This window comes from Protopterus annectens, chromosome 16.part0, assembly GCF_019279795.1.
Source record: "Protopterus annectens isolate FY-2018-M chromosome 16.part0, PAN1.0, whole genome shotgun sequence".
NCBI classification, from domain to species: Eukaryota; Metazoa; Chordata; order Ceratodontiformes; family Protopteridae; genus Protopterus; species Protopterus annectens.
Genome location: NC_056750.1, coordinates 236,644,536 through 236,669,519, shown reverse-complemented (window position 1 = coordinate 236,669,519; position 24,984 = coordinate 236,644,536). Strand labels below are relative to the sequence as shown.

Sequence of the window (24,984 nt, the reverse complement as noted above, 5' to 3'; positions counted from 1 at the left end):
CCATCTATCCAGCACCGTGGAATCTCTATCGGAGGGGGTAGGATTTTTGGCTGTAGAGGCCTTTACACCTTTCGGACCCTGTGAGATAGTTTCAGGATCAGCAGCAGGATTTTTGAATAGAAATTTGTGGGAGTCAGGAACCCTGTAATATCTGTCTGGCTTACTAGGAGCCGGAGGTAGGGAATCAGGAGCCATGCTTGATTCCGAAAACACATCCTCAACAATGTCTAATACAGGAGGTATAACCCAAAGGCCTATGCTGAGGAAGAAGAAAATCCCTAAGCCTCTTTTTTTGATTCAGAGAAATCCTGACTCTCCCAATGAAAATGTTCCCTTAAAGTATGCAAGGTTTCTCCAAAAGAATAATCCTCTGGAAGAGATGCAGATGGGATAGATTCTTCTGCATCTGAATCCTCACAGGGTGGTATAGAAAATTCCTGATCAGAAGAGGAATCAGAAGAAATAGAAACCTGATCTGAAGATTTATAATCAGTGTCTTGCCTAGGCCTCTTAGCAGGGGGGGGGGGGAGGGTTGGGAACCCCTGATCAAGGCAATTAAGTCCTCAGCCATTTTGATCATCTGTTTTTTAGGCATAGGGGCCTGAGCACGTGGCTCATGCGTCGGTTTTTAGACTTAGAAGTTGTTTTTGATCTTGTTTTAGAAGCTGGCGTTGGTTTTATGTAAAAATGTCAAGGCCTGAAAACACCTCAGAAGCCGGTGCCTGCTCAGCGGCTCTGGACACATCCAAGGGAGAGACATCCGCGGGTTCAATACTCAGAGTCTCGCGGCATACAGGACTCCACATGGGTCTCGATAGAGGCCTGTGACTGAAAAGCAGCGGGTATCAGGGGCTGCGAAAGTGCCTGAGTACTGGCGACTGGCTTAGGAGAAACTTTGTCGGTTTTGGACCTCGACGGTCTGTCTCTGTCCTTTTTCTTTGCGTTTTTTGTGAACTCCGGTAGTCGGACTGCTATCCGACGACATTTCAGGGTAACTAAATCTGGATCCAAAATATTTTGAAGCAAAAATATACAGACACTTAATAGTGCGTTGGTTAAATCTAGCACAAAACCGACAGCAAGGCACGTTATGATCTGGGCCTAGGCAAGGAATACAGTACAAATGAAAATCCTTATGAGGTATTTGCGTTCCACAAGTAATGCAATTAACTTTTATGGACATCGGTAAGGAGCAAGAAAAAGTTTCCCCAATGGGGTACTTAGCTTTAGTTGAAGACTTCGGTTCTGAAACTCAAATGCGAAAATTTCAGGAGTCAGCCGACCGGCACTTACGAACTGCTTCTGCTTTGGGCACTGCGCGGCCAGAAAGACTGATTAAAATGGCGTCGGCTGCATGTTTTATACCCCTGACGTCATGGAAGAGGAGACAGCAACCGATGCAGGACCCAAGACTTTGTTATTCAGGCCGACTGAGGGCAACCTGCCAGCAGATTACCCAAATATAATGACTGCAACAGTGAAACATGAAGAACATCTGCGGTCATCTCTATTGCCAGAATCTCCTTTCTTCATCTCAGTGCTGGCTTAGTTCTTACAATACTTTCTGCTACTTTATGAATATAATATTCTGTATGGTTACTGTTATTCTCCCCAAGGTTCTGCTTCCAAAATCCCAGGCTTTCCTTGTTTCTTGAGCTATCATCATTTCATCACCATCACTTTCCACTTTGAATTATAGCTCTCTGCTTGTTCTATGTACATCAGCCTTAACTCTGAAGCTCTGGAATACTCAATTCAAGTCTGGTAACACCTGTACAAGCATGTTAATAGCTGCATAGAGGCAGCTGTACCTATTAAAAAGAAGTACAGAACTAAAAACATAAGCCACCCTGGTGGAATCACAAAATCAATCAGATGTATAACAGGAGGAAGAAAATCATGGCACAAATTAGGAGGTGCAGCACCCAGCAGGATAAAAGCACTCCCCTCAAACTAAAAGAGGACAAAGCCTGCCAAAGCCAAAATTGAGCTAAGTTTGGCCTCCCAGGCCAAGGACAACCATAAAGCATTCTCTAGCCATGTCTGCAACCTCAAAAGCAATACACAATTGTGTGCTGAGTTCACTGTAAATGGAACCACCTATACTGAGACAGAAGATATAGCAAACCTCCTGGCTGATAAATTCAGCTCCAACTTTACTCCCCCCCCCCCCACCACAACCTTCCCTCAGGAAATATCAAATACAACGTCCCCTACCATCACTAGAGAAGAGGTCCTTAATGCTCTCTTTAAGACCAAGAACACTGCATCAATGGGCCCAGACAATATCCCAGGATGCCTTCTAAATAACATGAAACATGACTTATCAGGGCCTCTGGAATTACTATTTAACTGTAGCCTCCAAACAGGCTTCATGCCTCATGAATGGAGAAAGCAACAGTCATCACTCTGCACAAAGGTGGGCCATCTACAGACCCTGGAAACTACAGATCCACAAGTCTCACTGCCCTTGTATGTAAAGCCATGGAAAGAATTATCATGGTGATGATCAACAGAGATACAGTACACCTCCAGATGCTGGAACCAACCCAGTTTAGTTTCTCAAAGGCAGATAATGCCTACTCAACCTGGTGGACTTCTTTGAGAAGGTCACCAAAGCAATGGATGAGGGCAACATTTTTCACACTGCCTACTTTGATCTGGCCAAGGAATTTGACATAATACCCCACCTCAGGCATTAACAAACTCAAGAAGTTGGGTACAAGCCCTTATGTCATCTGGTGGTTAGCCAACTGGCTCACAGACAGGACTCAGGAAGTTAAAATTGGGGAGTCCACCTCTACAAAGAGCCCAGTGACAAGTGGAGTCCCTCAGGGACCACTCCTTGGACCACTCCTTTTTGGCATTTACTTCTCAGAAGTCAAGGCCAATGTCGGTGTTCTCTGGCTGACTAAATTTGCAGATGATTGCAAATTAGGAGCTGTCACTGAATCTCATATTGACACATGTTCTCCAGGAGGGGCGGACACAGACAAACAACTGGTGTCAGAGCCATGGACTAAAACTAAATGCCAAGAAATGCATAACAGCATCCATTATGTCATCCGTCTCTGGTAACTATCAGATTGACAACACACCCCTTAGAGTTGACCCAGTACTCAGGGACTTAGGGGCACACATAAAAAGTAATCTAGCCTTTGATGGAATCTCCACAAAGGTTCCTCAGTAAAATAATACAGGGCATAAGTAATATGTCCTATGCTGACTGCCTCTAGGCCCTATTCCTGTATTCTGTTTCCTACAGGTTTTTGAGGGGAAATCCATGCCTGGCATACAGGGCCATTTGTCAGACCCCACTTTGATGGACCTCCTGCATAACCACAAAACAGAGAGTACCAGAATTATTCATTCTAAAGACTTAAACCTTGCCTGGGATATAAATGGGACCTGCTGGAGATAGGTATGTATCCCAGAGATTACCCCATCTACGGAACAGGCTCCCCATCCATGTGAAGCAGAGCTCCTCCCTAACCCAATTTAAGTGCAACTTGGACAACTGGATGGGAAACTAGAAATTCATCCCTGGTTTGGCACCAATGTCTCTAATGCAAACAGGTAACCTGTAAATGGTTAATCTCCCAGGACCATGCTTACACTTATCAAAGGTGTCATAACTTGTGAGATTCGGGATGCATGGCTAAGCTTAAAAAGGCCCTTGTGGTCATTAGCCTAGAAAGCACCTATGAGCACTAAACTACCTTGTTTGATTGGAAGGATCATCTTACCCTACTTGACTCTTGAACCCCTCCTCCTCACAGACAAAATGCTTCAAATCTTCACTAATGGTTATCCACTTCTCTCACTGACAACAATATGCCTGCCCTTTACATAAAACTAATGGGACTAAAAATATGTTCACTGCTTGTATCTTATTCTTATCCATAAAAAAACAGAGCTGCCAGTTTCTCAGGCTTTGTAATACCTTTTTTTTTAAGTCTCTTCCCTCATATCCTTAGCTGCCTTTTTAATCCATACTCCTAAGTACTTCAATTTATCACGTCCCCATTAAAAAAAAGAGTACTGCTGAATCAATTTGTGTGTGAGTACACAGTTTACACTATTGCCTTTGTTTTGCCTTCATTAATTTTGTATCCCCCCAAAAAAAATTGCAACTCTGTCAGAATGTTCCACAACACTGAAATGTCTTTTTCTGGTTTTATCTGATATAAAATAATACTATCTGCAAATAAAGCCAACTTTTCTTGACCACCGTCAATTATATCCTTGAATTTCTGAGTCCTTTATTTTCTTTTCCAATAGTTCTAAACACAATGTGAATAACAAAAGGGAAAGAGGACACCCCTACCTGGTTCCTCTGTTCAAACAGAACTTATCAGAAAGGAACCACCCCTACTTTAATTTTCACCTCTGTTTCCTCATAAATCAACCTTATAATTTTAATCAGGCAGTGCAAATGCTTCCATTGCCCTACTCAAAATCCCACCTTACTCTTTTGAGTGCTTTGTTTGTATCAAGACCCATCAACAGTTGTATGTTCTTATATTCTCTCTCTCTAAAACATCATTCTTATGTCAAATGCTTGCATCCACTCCACAAAACCACATTGATCCGTATCAATTTTGGCATCATCTTTGCCATTCTTTTAGCCATTCTAGAGAAACACTTTACAATAACGGTTTAGATTCAAAATGGGCCTATATGAAGCTGGATCTGATAGGTCAATGCCATCATTAGGTATTACACCCACCACTGCTTTCGTCCAGGATGTTGGTGCTTCTCCTCCTTTTAAAATATTGAACAAAACTGTCCAGATTTTTATCACTTTCTACCTCCAAGCTTCCAAACTTCCACAGGAATACCTCTTCTATTCCTGGGGACTTTCCTGTAGATTGGACATACATCACCATTTTATCTCATCTCCTCCTACCCTGTTAATAATTGAGCCTCATCTGCCTCTAACCTTGGCATATTTAATTCTTCCATAAACATTTCAATTTGTACGTTTTCTTGGATTTCCATATTTCTCTGCTTAATACAGAATTTCATAACATTTCTGAAAGATTTCCAATACATCTACTGGATCTTTAGCTATTTTCCTTGTTATAGGTTCCCCAAAGTTTGGCAATAACCCCCATTTTCTACTACCTGAACCACTGTGGTAAAAGTTTTTATGATCTTAAGTCATTATCAGAAGACAGGTGCCAACAGCAGTCTTTCTAAACTCGTGCATATTATTGACGCAATCACTTATTTCCTCTTTAGCAATCTGCAATTGTGCCTCTTCTTGTTCTGTGATATTTCCCCTATTCTGCAATAATTTAACCTTTGTCAGTTCCTCTAAATAATTCTTGTTACTTCTTAAATCAAATTTCAGTCCCCACCTATATGTAAGATTCCCTGCTAAAAGCTGATTTCTCCCAGAATTTTCTTAAGCTCCATTGTAGTAGTTTTAGTTGGAATATAAATACATACCAGTGTAACCTTCCTCCCTTGCCAGTAGCCCCTTAGTACTACAAATCTGCCATTAACATCTTTTTTAAATCTCTTCTATCACTATTGAAGCGACTCTCAAAATTAAATACTCTCCCTTTTTCTTTGTCCCAGACATTCCGCTGACTAACCATCCTGAAATCCTGTCTTTATCAAATTCACATGCTCAGTTATTTCCAAATGTGTCTCCTGTAGCACAGCTGTATGCACTCTGCATTTTAATACAGCTCACTACTTTCTTTTTGTATACATCTGTGAGACCATTCACATTTAAAGATAATATGGAAAGTGTTGTAATGATAAGAAGTTATTCTCACCCGTTATGTACAACAGCTTTAAGTGTCTAGTTTCAGCTTTTGTGTTACATACATACACTAATGATTGGCAGGTCGATCTTTTATACAGTTGTTTCTTGTCATATCTATTTAAACCTACGTCACATTTTTAAGACTTTGTTTTAATGAAAACCCTCAAACAACCCCCCCAAAATACCTATTAACTTAAGACTAATACACAAAATTATGTACATCTTCAAATAATGAAGTTTAATCCTCATAACAGAAACAACTGTCCCAGACTGCCAGCCACAATCTCAAGCTTGAATTAACCTATAATGAAAGTTACTCATGCTAAGACGTATGGCACCATCTGGTGTTTCTACTTCCACTAAGTGTTTTCTGTTTTCATCTTATCTTTATTCCTCTCCTACATGTAGAGAACCACTTGAATGCTTTCAGAAAACACCATCTCCTAAGCCATTGAAAGAAAGCAGTATTTCATTTTTACTGCCCCCTTATAAGACTGTCTCCACAGAAACATGCAAACCAGAAATACAGATGCCTTCTTTAAGCTTGAACATTTATTTGCTCGAGGAAAACTTCTCATTATATTTAGTTTTCTTTTATTTGCCTCCCCTTAAAACTTTGTGATTAGATCAAGACAAGAGCCCTAATCTAGTCATTCCCCTATGCAAAGGGAAGGAAAAGCTCATCAATTTTTCTTGTAACATGTTTTTGTCCAGGCTTTATTCTCATAGGTAGGTACTAGGCTATCGGCCCAAGGGCCTAAGTAAGCCTAGCCAACAAGGTTCCCTGGCTTACGCCACCCAAGAAAGTTAATTTCCTGTGCCCCTGTCGAGCAGAGCCACAGAAGTGATCCCCGGGGTGTATTTCCTATTTCCCATCCACTCATCAAGATTTTTCTTTAAGAGTGCTAATGAGGAACTTTGCTTGACATAGATGGGTAGCTTGTTCCAGAGTATAGGAAGTCTCTGGGACAGGAATCTATCCGTCCAGCATGTCCTGTTTATTGTGGTGACGAGGTTTAGGCCCCTGGAGCATTTTATTCATCAATTTCCAATTTGCTGGTTCTCTCTCTTCCTGTTGACCTCCATCTCCCATATCCAGTCTCTGGTTCACTTGCAATGTACTCCCGATTCTTCTAGTTAACCAATGTGCTTTTCTGTCTCGCAGTCATTTCCTTTGGAACACTGGAAAATGTTTCACTGGTATAGTTTCTCTATGGGCTCTTTTATCAGAAGAATAAGCAGCAGAATCCAGTCCTGTTTCATGGCTTACTTTTTGTTGGGCAAACTTTTGTAATTCCTCCTTAGCATGTTCTGCATCAAGAAATGATTCTGTACCTGCAGGAATGAATATTCGGAAAATAGCTGGATACAGCAGCTTGAATCTCCCACCTGCTTCTCAACATTCCCAGACTGCAGGAACAAATTTATTCTTCTTCTGCCTGGTGGGCAGTGAATAATCATTTTACACAAGCACTCTGTCTCCCCACTTTTAGTATTTTGTCCTCTTGCCACAGCTTTGTCAAAATCAACTCCTTCTGCTGGTATGATTACATCTTTACTATTAAAGGACTGGGTTGCTTTATTGTGGTCACATTTGGAGCATACACACAATGTGTCCTTTCAATTAACTGCCGTGGAATACCAGTCCAGTTGCTTATTTGTGCTTCCATAAAATTAATACAGTCTGTTCCTTCCAGTTTCTTTGGTACAGTGGAAAATCTCAGGCTCTGTTCTCAAATTCTATTTTTTTGAAACATCTCTTCTTGAATATTCTAATGCTCAGCCAGCCTCCTCTTCATTCCCATCTCTGATTTTTTGCAGTCTAATCTCATCTGAATTTCTTTTAAAGCTTTTCATTTTTTCCAGCCTTTTCTGCTATTTGAGTTGATATACTCCTTCAGTGTTTCATTTATTTTTTCCTCTAGATTACGGGAAGTCGCATCTTGCACCAAAGCTGGGATTTGAACTGCTTTTTTGCTTAACAGCTGCAGCATTCTCCCCAGCCAGTATTTTCTCCTCATCTTTTGTGACAGACTTTCTTTCAGGTTCTCTGAATTTCTTTTTTGCTGGCATCCAGGCACTGCAATTACTAACCAGTTACTGAAATTTACCCAGAAAGACAAACTCACTGGCTGTCTCTTCTGAGTTTGTTTTCACACTGGGAGTGCTGAAAGTAAGCTGTTATTCAGTGTGCAGCCATCTTGGAAGTCCCCTTATGTACTTACATTAACATATCTGTACTGTGCCTTAGTCATGGCTATAGAGGGAGTCAAAGGACCACCCCATTAACTTCATTATTAAATACAAAAATTAATAAATCTTTGAAGCTGTAGATTACTACTCATTGCGGACAATGGAACAAAATTTGGCAGTGTAGGGTGCCCTTACAGGTGCATGACTGTTTCAGTTACTATGAAGACAGACATTGAAATATCAGTTCAGAACTCACTAAAGAAGAAACCAAAGACACTCTGCATGCCAAAACACTGAGATGTGATCTTAACATTTTTTATATGTGGATGCATGTATGCATCCTTGCTCCAAGACTATGACTACGTGTGTCGCATCAGTGTTAGACTGACACTTTGGCAGCACACAAGCCTCTTTATATAGATTGGAAATGACTGGGCAAAAGTAAGAAGGAAGTCTATTTGCCATTTTGTTGCAAGAAATCACTCATGACCACATTTTGTAGTGCATATATATTTTTATCCAGTATAACTTCAAAAGATGAAACAGAAGCAAGTACCTCTAGCACTGTTTAGATGAACAACCCAAAAAGTGGGAAAGAACTGGGTGGGTAGGCTGGGAAGTGCTTTTATTTTGAGAGACAAATGAACATAACAGTAGTCAGAAAATCTTCTTAGTATAAATAATATCCAAGTGGCATTATTCAGGTCAAAAGAAGTCATCTCACCGTATACAGTGCAAGCAGGGACCTGGGAGAAAACTATTTACAGGCTGTGTCCATTTGAGTCATAGGTGCCAATCCAGGGATGAAGTTCCTGTTCTTGATCCAACTGTCCAACTGCACCTGAATTGGGTTAAAGAGGAACTCTTCTTCACATGGATGGGGAGCCTGTAATAGAGAAGGGGTGGTCTCTGTGATACATACCTGTCTCTCCAGCAGGTCCTATTTATATCACAGGCAAGATTTAAGTCTTTGGAATGGATGAATCTGGTTCTACTTGTTTTGCAGATATGCAGGAGGTCCATCAGGGTGAGGTATGACAATGCCTTGTATGCCAAGCACAGACCTCCCCTCAACAGCCTGCAAGAGTCAGAATACAGAGAGAGGATTTTGAGGAAGTCTGCGTATGGTATGTTACTTAAGCACTGTACTATTAGTAAGAAACCTCTGTGGACGTCCGAATTGTTAGTTGTGCCTGGTTAGGTATATACCAAAGCGGGCACTGTACTCAATGATAAGTCTGATAAATGTAATGAAACAATGACCTCCTTGGACCTAAACACCAATTCTTTGATTATAAGTTGTGCAAATGAAAGTTATGTACTCACTATAACAATTGATCTGTGTTGTCTTCTTTTTGTCTGGTTCAGCATGTGCACAGTTGGATCTGTCTGATCGGACCTCTGCACCTTATTCCAAAGCTTTGGATCTGTTAGCTCAGACTCCTCCCCTACCCAGAATTCCCCTGTCCTGGCTGAACTACCTCAGATTGAGTTTGCTGACTAACCATAAAAAAAAGCTGTTATGAGACTATCTAAAGATGTATATCCATTTACACTAAAAGATAAATGGAACAGGAATAAACAATAAAAAGTGTATGAGATAAAAGGGGTCAGGCAGGGTCCACATGAAATCTGGCAGTTTCTTAAAAGTAGAATGACAAATTTGGCAGTGGGAAGGCAGAATGGGTGTTGAACCAGATGAAAAGAAGATAACATGGATCTACTGTTATGGTGAGTACATAACTAACTTATCAGATGTTGTCTTTTTTTGCCTGACTCAACATGTGGGACAGATTCCCAAGCTACTAGACTAGTACCTGGGTAGTCTCCAGGAAGGATATTTCTAAGAATGGCAAAAGCAAAAGATGTGCGCATCCTGGACTAACAATCTAATTTATAGTGAGATACAAAGGCAAGAGTTGAGGATCAAGTTGCTGATGCACATATGCCACTTACAGAAACTCATCTAGCAAAGGCTGCAGAGGTTGCCATTGCTCTTGCAGAATGCACTTGAGGCTTTGATTGTAGAGACATACCTAGCAAATCCTAGATAAAGGAAATGCAACTAGCTAACTGTCTCGAAAGTGTAACTTTAGAAACAGCTCACCATCGCACAAGGAAAGAAGTCAGTGATTACCTTTATGGTTTACTAAAATTATTGTCCAGTCCAGTAGTACATCCACAATGTAGTCCCACAAAACAGGTAAAATAAGCACACACTAGATCCAATAAAACCTGGTTAGCAGCAAATACAAAGCATAAAATGCAGACTCCTCTAGAGCCTCGGCTCTTCAGCCTTTACACAGAAACAGACTGATCCAACTTCTTCTTGGAAAAGGATATGAACAAATGGTCTGATTTTCTGAAAGTCTTGGTACTGTGGGGGTAAAACCCCAGTTGTCTGTGTACATCTAATATATGTATGTAATACCATGCCCCCCTTTGAAAAATTGGGAAAGAAAACTGGCAAATCAATTTGTTGAGTTAAATTTGATTCAGAAGTCAACTTCAGAAGAAAGGAAGGGTTTGTTCTCAATGACACTATCTTTAAGACCAGGAAGGGAGCCTTAGATGAAAGTGCCTGAAGTTTTGATACTCATTTGGCAGAAGTAATGACAACCAAAAATCCAGTCTTCCAGGACAAAAATCTGTGGATGCTACCATGTTCAAATGGTTTTGGAGTTAAGGACTGTAACAAAATGGTGATATCTAAGGGAGGGATTGGATCACTATCTCAAGGCCTTATGAAGATGCCCTTAAAAATGCCTTGGAGATCTTGACAGAGGCAATGTAAGTGTTGCTGAATCCAAAGTGGAAGTTTGAAATGGTTGCCAATTAATCTTTAAATCGTTGAGTAACTTGACCAGCACATAAGTTCTGAAAGAAATTCTACAATTTTTGGAAGGAGTTGTACAGAAGGGTCTAGACCATTAACGTACACCCAGATGAAAAGTGTTTCTATTTGCTCTTGTAAGTCATTTTTGCACAATTCCTTTGACAGGATATGATTCAAACTACTGGGAAAGAAAGCCTGGCATCTCTGGCAATTATTAGAACTGGAGAAGCCATGCGGTTAGTTTTAGGGTCTGTAGGTCAGGCAGAGACACCCTGGAGGGGTGTGTGAGGAGATCCATGAAGGGATACAGCAACCATGGTGGGTGAAATGAGGCCAAAGAAAAGGGAACCATGCTGGTTGAGGTTAGAAGGATTAATGAGGATTACTTTTTTCTTGCACTCCATTGCTTTCTGGATGAATCTGGGGATAAGTGGAATGGAGGGAAGGTATAACTTAACCAGCTCCAACTTCACCAGCTTACAATAATCCACAAGACCCTGTATCAACCTAGCAACACCCCAATACTCTCTACCCTAATTATACCTTATAATAATCTCAAAAATCTACGCTCCTCTAACAAACTACTGATCAAAACTACTAAACCCAACAACTCAGCAGGTGAATCCTTATTCTCAAACGCTGTTGGAAAAATATGGAATAAACTACCATCAGAAATCACTTCTCAGTCTTCTCTCTCACTTTTTAAAAAGAACCTAAAACTATACTTCAATAAACACTGGCTATGCTCCTGTACTAACCCAGACTAATTATTTTCCTATCCTCTATACCTAACCCTACATCCTTTCTTTTCTTCCATTTATATATTCTTTAAAATACTGCTATACAACATATATGTATCTTGCACCTGACCATGTAATCACCAAGTGTATTGTAATTTGTATGTACCTGTGGGTGGGGGGACTGAAGTAAAAAAAAAAAAAAAAAAAAAAACATTATATATATTTTTATTATAATTAGCTTTTGTAATACTTGCTGTTTTATAATATCTGTAATAACTTCTGTTTTTTAACTATGTATGATTTCTTGGAGCTTTTCTCCTCGGGCCTCTACTGAAAATGGACATGTATCCAGCTAGACTAGCCCGGTCAACAAATGTAAAATAAATAAATAATAAATAAATAAAGAAGATCTGGGGGCCAAGGATGGAATACAGCATCTCTTGGTGACTGACTCTGTGGAGGGGATGAGGGTCTGTTTAGGTGAGAAGCAAAGAGGTCACAGCAAAGTTGGTCCCAGTGACTGAAGATCTTTGATGCCACTGATATGGTGAGAGACCACTCATAAGGCAGTAATATTGTTCTGTTCAGCTTGTCTGCTAGGATGTTGGAAGTCCCAGGTATATGCGTTGTTACTAGAAAGCGATTTGAAGACATCGCCCATTGCCAGACTCTCATGGATTCTCTGCAAAGAGGGTATGATCTGGTCCCAACCTGTTTGCCGACATACCAAACTACTAACATATTGTCTGAATGTATGGCAATCACATCCCTGGTTGGATGATCCTGAAGTGCCTGCAATGCACTCCAAGACACTGATGTAAGGATTGGCCTCTAACAGGGACCACGTTTCTTGAATTGTTCTGCCACTGAAAAAACCCACTCCACCCAAGAAGGGAGGCATCCATGCTCACCATGGCTTTAGGTATCAGTGGAGAGAAGTGTCTTCCCAGAGTTCCCTAGTGATAGTAGAGGGAGCTGTACTTGATGGTACATCCTGTGGGGAGGCTGAGGGGGAGAGAGGGGTAAAGCTAAAAGCTGAATTTGTCTGCCAGTAGGTTTGCTGTATCTTCCAACTCTGTACAGGTGGCTCAATTAACAATGAACTCTGCACACAGTACTGCCTTTGAGGTTGCGGAGATGGCTAAATAATGCTTTGCGGTTGTCTTTGGCTTGGGAGGCTAAATATAACTCAAATTTGGCCGTTTGCTTCATTTGACGAGAGTGCTTTCATCCTGCTGGGTGCTGCATCTCCTAATTTTTGCCATGATTTTCTTCCTTCTGTTATACAGCCTCTTTTGATGCTGTGATTTCACCAAGGTGGCATGTTTTTTTTTTTTAAAGTTAGTTCTATACTACTTCCTGGTACATACACAGCTTCATCTATGCAGCTGTTAACATGCTTGTACAGGGTTTTCTGTGAACAGTTCCACACAGGCAGCAGCGTTCTTACGGTTTATGGGGACTTAAAATTTTGCCAGGTTATCACTTGGTAGGAAGTTAGCCTTACAGTAGTTCCTGAACATTCCAAGGTTAGCTGGGGTTCAAGGTTTTATTTTTACTTCAAAGGAGACCATTCTGTGGTCTGACATTACACTAGAGGGTGTGCACTGTCCCATATTAGTGAGGATCAGATCCAGTATGCCTGCACCCTTGGTCAACATACTGAAAATCCGGTCCACTGAGATTGTTCTGGTCCACTGAGTTTGTGTTTACAAAATTCAGAAATCTCTGTCTGCATGTTTGGTGTCATATATGATTCCCAGTTAACAGTGAGGTAATTTAAGTCATCAGTGAATATGCTATTGGTTTGGATGGTGAGTGTTTCTAAAAGGTTTAAACGCATGGTATTGGTTTCCTGGGTCACAGAGAGGCATGTCCAGCTTGCAAGAAAGTGGTATTGGATTTTGCAAATGGTGAGTTGAATGTGAACAGGCTCAAGTGCACTGTCCTGTTTGACCAGCCTTGAGGTACATTTACTTTGGATGTAAATCAAGGCACCTCCACCTTTGTCCCTGTCTATGTAGCAGCTAATCTGTGTGGAAAGTATTACAGCTTTGCACTGCCAGAGTGCTCTCTGCAGCTTTCAACCATGTCTCACTGACTGCACAGATGTCAGCATTCTCTAGGGTGAGGAGAGATTGTAGGGAATGGAGTTTCTTGTTTAGACTTCTACCACTGAGCAGTAACACCTTTAGATTATTTTGGTTTTGATTTGTGTCAGAAATATTTTCAGTCTGTCATTATCTAAAAAAGCTCTATGGGGAGGACAATGACTAGCTAATATTTGAAAGCCTATAGGGGAGAGGAGCAGACCATCCCTGGCAAAGCAGCTTGGTCTGCTGAGCATCTCCTTCCATGCTGACAACCCTTGCATCCCCTTAGAATGACAAAAGAAACTAAGCCAATTATTGAAGCCAGTTCGTATTTTGGCATCATCCTTGGAGAAGATAAAATTTTGATCAATGCTTTACTCTTTCTTACAGACTCATGCATGGCGGCTGATGCCTGGCTTTCCACACCACTACGGAACACGTCCTCCTCGATCTCCTGCATCTTTGCAAGTCAAACTATTTAACTAATACCAGAACTACAGACTCAATCTCCACCAGCACAAAAATAAAACTCTCTGAAGCAACATTTATTACAGTCACCTATCCCCAACCCTTTTAACTGACTTCCACTGCAAGTTACAACAAACTGACACCATTCAAACCTTCAAACTACATCTGAAAGATTGGCTGGGTAGCAATAAACTTACTCCAGGACTGACTTGCTTTGCCCTTCCTTATAAAGGGGTTCAGCATGAGGGTGCGTATTGAAAAAGTGTAAATGTTTCTGTGAGTCATTTACTTTGTGTTTCCTAGGAACCTATGAGGAAAGGTCACAGATATATAGAAGAGAATGCATGGGAGACACCTTACAAGAAGTGTTAAATACATTAAAAAGAGAACCAGTATATAATTCTACATTCTTGCTCCATTTTTGGGTTTTTAAGGTGAAGCTATACTGGAATGGAATTATAAAGCTAAAATTTCACATCAGCTCTTAATTATGACATGCAAACTACCCATTTAAACCAAGACATGACTGACTGTGGGTAACGCAAGATTCACCCACTGCTGGCTTGGTTTGACCAACAGGGTGAAGCCTGTGTAATCAAAACCCGCCATGGTTAAATCCTGCGCTATTCATATACAACAGTGGATTACTACAACTATATAATGTCATTGTTTTAAAAATGCTTAATGGCTCTGTATCTGTGGACATCTTTCAGCTGTCTTTTTTTGTCGTCACATGTTTAAATCAGATTTCTAATGCACTGCACATGTCTAGGATATATACATGCTGATGTTTGCACAATGCATTATGGTGAACAGAGGTTGTAAAACATATTTTTCCTTAAGGAGTCAGGAAGGCAAATTCATCCTACTGTTTATGTGAAGAAGTGTGCAACAGATAAAATGTTGGGGTTGTCTTCAGAGTAATTCTTTTAACTTTTTTGCACTTTGCTTATTTTCTGTGCTTTCTTGAAGGTTGATGTTTTCTTCACCCTGTTCGTTCAAGTCCCCTACACATTACCAAAAAGCCACATCACCGACTAATATGAGCGAGCAGACAACACTGAAAAGACAGAACACCGACTGCTCAAAACACTGATGGGAAATGGACGGTGAGTAATCCGTTCACCAACCCGACAACCACATAACAGCAGCAAACAAAACAAACCCACATGGGAGTCTGACCCCCCACACCCCCTTAACTAAATAAACAAAGTTTGAGATCACACTACTGTGGAGGTAAGGGGCAAAGGTCGACATGCTGGCCAAGCACTTCCTTACCATCAGTTTTCTGTCGGTGTTCCGAGAGCTCGGTGATCTATCATTTCGGTGTTGTCGACTCGCTCATATGAAAGTCGGTGATGTGGCATTTCGTAAAGTGAAGGGGACCCATTCATACTGGTGTTTGTTTTCCCCATTTAGCAAGGCATAGAACACAGTTGGCTGTAGTCAGCTTTTACTTCTAATAGCTACAACTGAATGATTTATCCCTATGGCAATCACTGTGCACAGTTCTGAATATTAATACATTTTTATTGCATAAAGCAGACTGCCTAATCTCTTGGAGAAAAACTGTACTTGGTTGTCTGACAAAGATTACCTAAAAAAGGCAATCAGACCCTCTTCTGCTAACTGTGCATTAAAGACAACAAGAAACAGTTTCCTGACAACAAAAATGTGCCACTCCCCAGAAGCACTACATCTAAAAGAAATACTGTAGATGTGAGCAGGAAAAAAAAAAGTACAGTTTTGTACCTACCATAAATGTAGATGTTCGAGGGCTATTACAGCTGCAGTAATTACATATGGGTTTTCAGCCGGCAGGCAGTCCCTCGGTCGGCCGAATTCCAAAGTCTTGGTCCGGCGTCGGTTGTTGTCGCGTACTCTTCTGACGTCAGGAAGGCCAGAGTATAAAAGACACAGCCGACGCCATCTTCTTCAGTCTTTCTTGCCCCAGATGTCAGGTGCCCCCAAAAGGAAGGCAATACATAAATTAGTGTAATACACAAAAGTAAGCAAATAAAACATAGTAGGATAACCCAGTCAGCAGGTATGAATAGGTATTCAAACCCCAAGGTCTTACCAAGAGGGGAAGGAGGGTGGGAAACCTGTACTGCAGCTGTAATAGCCCTCGAACATCTACATTTATGGTAGGTACAAAACTGTACTATGTTCATCGTGCATTACAGCTGCAGTAATTACATATGGGTAGAATCCCAAAGCTATGTATAGGGTGGTAGGTACTATACGGAACTGGGTTGAGCTAGAATGCCCTGCAAAACTGCAGTGGCAAAGCCTGCTCTAGTTCTGGAGTATAAAGGCAGATGGTAATGCTTTGTGAAGGTATGTACAGAACTCCAAGTGGCTGCCTCCAAGATATCTTTAGTAGGCACTCCTATGAGGAAGGCTGTAGAGGTGGCTGTGGCCCTAGTGGAGTGAGATCTGATATCAGTAGGTACGAGCTTTCCATGATGGGAATAACAAAAGCGTATGCAGTGACCAATCCACTTGGAAATGGTCTGTTTAGTTACAGGTTTCCCTTGACCCCCCACAGCATAGGAAACTAGGAGTTGATCTGATTTTCTGAATGACTTGGTTCTGTCCAAGTAGTAACGTAGCTGCCTATGGATATCTAAAGAATGAAGCAGCCTCTCCCCTTTGTTTTGAGGATTAGAGTAGAAGGTAGGAAGGTGGATGGCCTGGTTTAGGGCTACCCTAGATACTACTTTAGGCATAAAGGAGGGGTTAGTACGCAGGGAAACCCTGTCCTGATGGAATATGAGGAATGGCTGCACCGCCATGAGGGCCTGTAACTCAGATACCCTACGAGCTGAAGTGATGGCCAGGAGAAAGGCTGTTTTCCAGGACAAATATTGTAATTCTGCTGAAGCAGCTGGTTCAAAAGGAGGCAATGTCAATTTTTCCAGTACATAGTTAAGGTCCCAAGCTGGTACTGGTTGTTTCCTTGGAGGCCTTATGTTCTTAGCCCCTCTGAGGAACTGTCGCAGTAGAGGGTGTGAGAATAAAGGAGGATCCATATTGAATTCTGCAGATATTGCTGAGGCATGTATCTTGATTGAGGAAAAGGAAAGTCCCTTGCTCAAAAGTTCAGTTGGGTACTGTAAAATCTGAGGCAGGTTTAATTTTCTATGATCCTGTCCTCTTTCTTCATTCCAACAGCAAAACCGCTTCCATTTTGCGGAGTAAGCTTTTCTTGTAGATGGTCTTCTAGCCTCCAAAATGACATCCTGCACTTCTTTGGAGAGTAGTGCCTGATGTGAAGTTAAGGGATTTTCCATGCAGCTAGACTGAGAGTTTTCAGCTGACTGTGAAGAGTTTTGAAATTGTTCTGCGTCAGCAGTAGAGGTGTTAGAGGCAGGGGCCACGGAGGAGTGTATGTTAGGCTCCTCAATAGTGGATACCAATGTTGTCTCGGCCAATCTGGAGCAATCAGTATCATCCTTGGCTTGTCTGTTCTTGCTTTCAAAAGCACCTTGGGCAGCAGAGGTAGTGGTGGGAATGCATAAACTGACCAAGTTGTCCATGTGAATGAAAGGGCGTCCACTTTCCAAGCCTTTGGGTGGAAGGTCCTTGAGCAAAACTTTTTTAATTGATGATTTTTGTGGGAGGCAAAAAGGTCTATGTCTGGCCTTCCCCACGCTTGAACAATCTCTGTGAATACGTGTGGATGTAGCTTCCATTCGTGAGGGTCTGTCATATGCCTGCTCAGAGTGTCTGCCAGTGTGTTTTCCATTCCTGGTAGGTACTGAGCCTGGAGTTCTATTTGTCTTTCCAGAGCTAGATTCCAAAGAGTCATGGTTAATCTGCACAAGGGGTATGAATGAGTCCCTCCTTGTTTGTTTATGTACCACATTACTGTGGTGTTGTCTGTTCTTATGAGCAGCTGTCCTGGATGCAGGAATTCTCTGAACGCTGAAATTGCATTTATTACTGCCAGCATTTCTTTTTGATTGATGTGAAGGTGCTTTTCTGTTTTGTGCCATCTGCCCTGAATGCACCTGTCCTTCATGTGCGCCCCCCAGGCGTAATCTGAAGCGTCTGTGGTTATGACTTGTGTAGCTTGAGGCTTGCAGAATGGGAGGCCTTTGTTTACTTGGCATGCTTGGGCCCACCATATGAATTCCTTTTGTAGGCAGGGAATTATTGGAATCTCCACTTCTAAGCTGTGACTGTGTTGAGACCATAGATTTTTTAGGTACCATTGAAGTTTCCTCATGTGCAGCTTTGCACATGGGATTAGAAGAATGCAAGATGCCATGAATCCCAGAGCCTGCAGGATTTTCCTTGCAGTAAGCCTGGTACTTTTTGCAAGCATTTTGAAGTAATGAGATAGTTGCCCTTGTTTTTCTATTGTTAGGTAAGCCATCTGGGTGTTTGTGTCCAAGTTGGCACCCAGGAAGGTAATTTTCTGAGAGGGTGTTAGTTTTGATTTCTCCTTGTTGATGGTGTATCCCAGAGAAAGCAGTAAGCGTGTCACATATGCCAGATGTTTGAGAAGTACAAGTTTGCTGTCCGCTTGGATCAGGCAGTCGTCCAGATAAGGGTAAATTTGTATCCCTTGAAGTCTGCAGTATGCAATCACTGATGCCAGCCACTTGGTGAATACTCTGGGCGCAGTAGATAAGCCAAAGGGCAATGCAGAGAATTGATAGTGATTTGAACCTGCAAGAAATCTGAGGTATCTTCTGCAACTTTGTCTGATTGGGACATGCAGGTATGCCTCCTTGAGGTCCAATGTTACCAGCCAAAACCCCTTGCCCAGCATGGGAAGGAGTTGCTGTAATGTGAGCATCTTGAATTTTGGCACTAGAAGAAATGTGTTGAGAATGGATAAGTCCAGAATGGGTCTCCAGTCGCTTCCTTTTCTTGGCACCAGAAAAAGCCTTGAATAAAAACCTTGTGCTTGTTGGTGCGTAGGTACCTTTTGTATAGCCCTCATGTTTAGGAGCTTTGCGATTTGTAGTTGTGCCTCTACCCTTTGATTTTGTGGTAGGTTTGGCATGCCTCTCATTTTTGGAAGTGTGTGGAAATGAAATTTGTAGCCTCTGTTTATTATGTCCAGAATCCATTTGTCTGTTGTGACAATATGCCAATTGTTTGCAAATAGTGCCAGTTTCCCTCCCAAAGGTGCTGCCAGTTGAATTCTGCTTGGCATGGAAATGAGGGAGTCATTGAGTTTGCTTTCTGTACTGCTGTGCACTGTCGTCACCACTTCTTGGTGTTGGTGATTGCCATTGTCTGCCTCTGTAGGATCCTTGGGGTTGTCCTCTGCCCCTTCCGCGTCTGTATCTGCCCTTTGGGCTTTGTCAGTGGTTGGAAAGGACCAGTTTTTGACGGCCAATTCCTGCTGAACCTTGGTGGCTGAACCTGTAAGAAAGCTTTGACAGTTTGCATAGATTTTGCCTTTTCTTCCATTTTACGTAAAATATCCTCAGCATTACCACCAAAAAGAACATCCTTATGTAACGGTGCATCTAGAATTTTGCTTTCACCTGATCTGGAAGATTTTGTTCCCTTAGCCATGCATGTCTGCGAATGACTGCTCCAGTGGCGGCTGATCTGCTGGAGGCCTCTAGTGCATCATAACCACATTGTAAGGTGTGCTTGCCCACTTGCTCAGCACTATGCATCATATCCTGCAACTCCTTTAAATCTGGTTGTTCAGGTTGTGATATTTTTGTTATTAATTGTGATAACAGAAATTGCTGATATTTAATCATATGAAACTGGCAGTTTAAGGCCCTCATGGCAAGGGTGGCCGAGGTGTAAACCTTCTTACCCCACCTTTCTAGTGATCTAGATTCCCTTTCCGTAGGTAGTGGATTCTTGGCCGTGGAAGCCTTAATTCCTTTAGGGCCTTGAGAAATAGTTTCAGGGTCTGCATTATGGCCTTTATAGAGGAACTGATGAGAATTAGGAACTCTGTAATACCTATCCGGCTTAACTGGAGCAGGAGGCAGAGAATCAGGATTTAAACAGGCCTCCGAGTATACATCATCTAAAACCTCCAAAACAGGCGGAATAGCCAGAGGTCTATGCTGAGGTAACCAGAGGAATTCCCTAAGTCTTTTCTTGGAGTCTGAAAAGTCTTGGCCTTCCCAATGGAAGTGCTCTCTCAAGGAGTGTAAAGTTTCCCCAAAGGAAAAATCCTCAGGGGGGGATACAGAAGGAATGGACTGCTCTGCATCCGAATCCTCAAAAGGCGAATAAGACTGTTCTTCAGCATCAGAATGTTCTGATAAAATGGATTCTTGGTCGGAAGGAGGAGAATCCTCCTCTACTCTGGGTCTCTTGTCCGGAGGGGCCTGTGAGCCTCTGATAAGAGTGATCAGGTCTTCAGCCATTTTAAGCATGTGCTTCTTAGGCGTGGGCCCAGGTCTTGGGCCTTGTGAGGCAGACCTAGAAAGATGCTTGGCTGATTTGGCTTTTGTAAAGGCCTTGATGGAGAAGGAAGATGAAGGCCTAAATACACCATGGGTGGATGTAGATCTATCCACATTGGTGGGTTCGACATGAACAGGGGCTTCGGTAGTAGTTTGGGAAAGGACCGAAGAACCAGCGGTCTCAGGCACAGAAGACCCCGCCGAGGGAGTGTCGTCGGTGGTCAGGGACTGCAAAGGCGTCTCACTGAGAACCGGCCCACGTGGAGCTTGTTTCGGCGTGGTGTCGGTGGAGACCGCAGTTCTCGACTGACGGTCCTTTTCTTTGCGTTTTCTGGACATAGCGGTAGTCGGAGTATCCGACGACATTTTATAATTAAACGCTTTGCCAAAATAGTGTTGGGCGAACTCCGCCCGACGCTTGATAGTGCGTTTATTGAAGGTAGCACAAAAGCGGCAGCCCGAGAGGTCGTGGTCTGGGCCCAAACAAGGTATGCAAAGGGAATGGAAATCCTTATGCGGTATTTGCTTCCCACAAGAAATACAATTATTAACTTTTTCTGACATCGGTCTGAGGCAAGAAAAGGTTCCCCAACGGGGTACTTAGCTTTAATGAAGACTTCGGTTCCGAATTCTTTCGTAATTCAGGAGCTGGCCGACCGGCACTTGCGAACTGCTTCTGCTTCGGGCACCGCGCGGCAAAAAAGACTGGAGAAGATGGCGTCGGCTGTGTCTTTTATACTCTGGCCTTCCTGACGTCAGAAGAGTACGCAACAACAACCGACGCCGGACCAAGACTTTGGAATTCGGCCGACCGAGGGACCGCCTGCCGGCTGAAAACCCATATGTAATTACTGCAGCTGTAATGCACGATGAACATCTCCCATGTGCAAAAGCAACCTTAACGGTTCTCAAAGCTAAAAATTATTTTCCAACTGCAAAGTGTACAGTCAAATATAATGTATTAAAGTTTTCTGCAATTCACATTTGTTTAGAGAAATACATAAAACATCCCACTGGATGAGTTTAGTAAGTCCTACATTACTGCAATACGAACACATGAAAAGTACTTCCCGACTTACCATTATGATTCGAAGAAAGCATTGCAGGCCCAGGCTCGGATGAATGCGGAGAAGGTGATCCCATCTGTTCACAGTCTGTAACACAGAAAGGAAAATGAGCATTACATTATGTATCAAACCAATAATGAAAATTCCTGGCTAGGACTATGGGACAGGTTCCAGCCAGCAAAATTACACTGACCTTAGCAGTCACTCTGGTTGAATATATTCCAACTACTAGCATTCACACGAGCCATGTCACTCTAAATTCTGTTGGGATATTTATCTTTCAGTTAGAAGAGGTGCTCACTGCCACAGCATCTAGTTGTGATGCCCAACCACACTGTGCATTTTCCTAAAGACAAGAAAGAAAATTCTGGAGATGTACTGCCACCCCTCCCCACAAAAAGGGAACCTTAAACCATGTACAGATCCTCCGAGAAATTAACAGTATTTGCAACTCTACAAAGTGGACAGGGGTTAAACTGGGTAACTATACCAGAAATCCTTCTACAATCTCTTCAAATGTAGCAACTACATCTACATACATAAAATATCTTGTGCTGGCTGCTTTTACATTGGTAACCCAACAAACAGTGCCACAACTTAACAAGCAGTCTCACAACCTATGTCCCTTCTTTGAAGCCTCCCTTCATACAATCAGGGAGAGGTGGACAGCAGCAAGAAGACCCTGAGCAAAGACTGCCCGTGCATATGGTGATTGGAGACACTAAATGACAGTGGAAAACTACCACATTACTACGTCAGATGGCTTACAGCTGCAGACGGAGGCTTAGGATGATGTTCTTCAGGTATCAAATATGCACTTTTACTGGGGAGCTATATAGACAGACAGGATGACGTGACAGCAAACACACTCCTTAACCAAGGTAATGAGAGGCTAGAGCAGCCTGGAGGTGATGCTGGTAACCAACACACATCCAAAATAGTCTGACTGCATTGCCCAATTTCACAAACTCTGCAGTTTCACATTTTTATGGTAAAGAATGAGAAAACTGGCAACAGACTGTGGTGAACTTACACAAAAGTATGTATAATATACAAAGTGCAATACAGACCAATGCTTTTATGTTCAGTTCTACTCGCAATAGATATGCTCCCAAATACTGACTTTTGTGGGGGCGGGAACTATGATCCTGTAATGTACAAAGAAAACAGGACTTGAACAATACATATAAAGTAACAATGTAAGTAAAAAGTTAAAATTAGCATATTAACATACCACACTGTCAGAAATGAACAAAGGAAAAAAGTCAAATCATGGCACATTTGTTCTTTTGTTTAAAGTAAAATGTACATGTACAGAACTTGCTAGGTCAGTAAGGCAGCAACCATAATTCTCAACCTCTTAGCGCAGGAAATTTGGACAAAGCCCGACATAATGGGAAGACAAAGGCTCAAAAATAGGACACATTTTAAATATTGCTCTTATAAACTTAGAAAGTTGCTAGAACAGGATATTTGTTGGCATACATTTTCTGAAGGATATGAAGTCTAAAAGTCAAATACATATTACTTTGTGACTTTAATCCTTAGATCATCCCAGTGATTTGTCAGGAAAACACGAATATTATGAGGAACAGACCAAAAATATGGGGCAAAAATCTGGACAGTTAAAAGGTATGGGAGCAACATGTTAAGCAAGATTTACACTGTGTCAAACCAGAGACTTAAGAGACTGAACAGTCACTGTGGTAAACAAGATTTTAAGTAAATGTATAACCAGCTGCACACTTGTGTTGTGTGCAACAGTATCTTTTTCACGTGCAACAGTATCTTTTTCACGTTCTTGAAATTAGAACTGGTACTAAATGGTGGTGGTGCTGCGGTAGCGTTGTCGCCTCACAGTAAGACGCTGTCCGGTTCGATTCTCAGCTACAGCGTCTTCTGCGTGGAGACATGGGTGAATGGGTGTACCCTCGTTGAAGGTTGTGCGTCAGGGCTGGTAACTCGGCACGTAAAAATCAACTACTAATCATTAGCGGACCGGAGTTCCGCTGTGGCGACCCCTAACCGGGAAAAGCCGAAAGAAGACCACTACACTAAATGTGGTTCACAGACAACAGCAAACTGATGGCGATATGAAGACAAGTTTCTCTATCTGCCTCTGATAATGCTTAAACCAACTTGCATGTTAAGTACAGACCCACTTGCATCAGCTGCCAAGTCACCATATTGGCAGTGTACAACTTTTTTTTGCTGTTTTTTTTTTCATGTTTACGTTTTGCATTCAAATATTTTTCTTGGAGTTTTAAAAGTACTAGGCTATGATTGTGCATTTCTTAATGTAAGATCTGGGGAGGTAACTGCTTGTGAGTTTGGGGAGAAGGTGGAGACTGGATTTTGAGAGTTAATAAAGAAAATTAGTTCAATTAAGGTTTTACTAAGACAGATGCCAAGAAGATAGACTGTTGTGTGAATATCGGATATTGTGTGCTTTTTTGGTTTGCATCCCTGCAGTGCTTTCTTACTTTTAATAAGTGAAAACAGACTGTCAAACTAACCTCAATGACCTAAACAAATGCGCTTAGGACACTTACATGTTCCAATACTAGCTTCTGCTTTCCTGAACACTTATTGATACGACAAACATACAGGTAAAACTCAAGAAGCATGTTATGTAAACACAATAAACAGAAAAAAAAAAGTACCAATAGTTACATTTTAAAAAGTTACCAGTCACAAGAAATACAGATCCAATAAATTACAAATTGTACTTATCAAACCTTCCACAGCAGACTACGAACTCAGCTTGATCTCAAACGGTGGAAGCAGTAATAATGTTGTGAACTTCAAGGAAAGTCAGTGTAACAGTATAACACTGGGTACTCTTTCCCACCTTACTTAGCCTAGCCACCTTTTAAACTAGCAGTACCTTTGTCCAAATGAAAGCATAGCAGTGGTCTTGCTGTAGTGTCTTATACATGCCTGTTTGTGTATGAAGCCACACTATAAAGCTGGAATTCTTCAGTTCTTCTAGGTGGTTGTACTACTGCAAATCCTGCTTCAGTCGTAGATTTTTACACTGCATAGTGGTGAATATATGAACAGCAGGGTCTATATTATATAATCGAACTTTCAAAATTTTGAATCCCATATGTTCGACAACATATGATCGAATTTGGAAAGTTTGAATATATAATAAAAAAACAAAAAAACAAACAAAAAAAACTTACCTTAACGGTGCAGGCAGGGGGACAAGCCCCCCTGCACCCCCCCATGTGGGGGGGCTGCGTCCCCAACACACCCCCTACTTAAATATACCAACTCCGAGATCGCACTTCAGTGCGGAAAAGGGAAATTCTCCCATTCTGCACTGAACGGCGAGGTTATACTTAACCTTCTAACACTTGAAATGTCGATCATATGTTGTCAACCATATGACGTTTGACATT

General features: G+C 41.8%; 1 protein-coding gene across 1 annotated transcript in view; it reads right to left on the bottom strand.

Moving 5' to 3' along the window:
• LOC122790579 overlaps positions 1-24,984 on the bottom strand; it is a 1,409,443-nt gene that overhangs the window by 334,340 nt on the left and 1,050,119 nt on the right. The window contains exon 9 of the mRNA XM_044058105.1: positions 21,590-21,664. Coding sequence (XP_043914040.1) covers positions 21,590-21,664 — 75 coding nt within the window. The remainder of the gene's footprint in view (positions 1-21,589; positions 21,665-24,984) is intronic.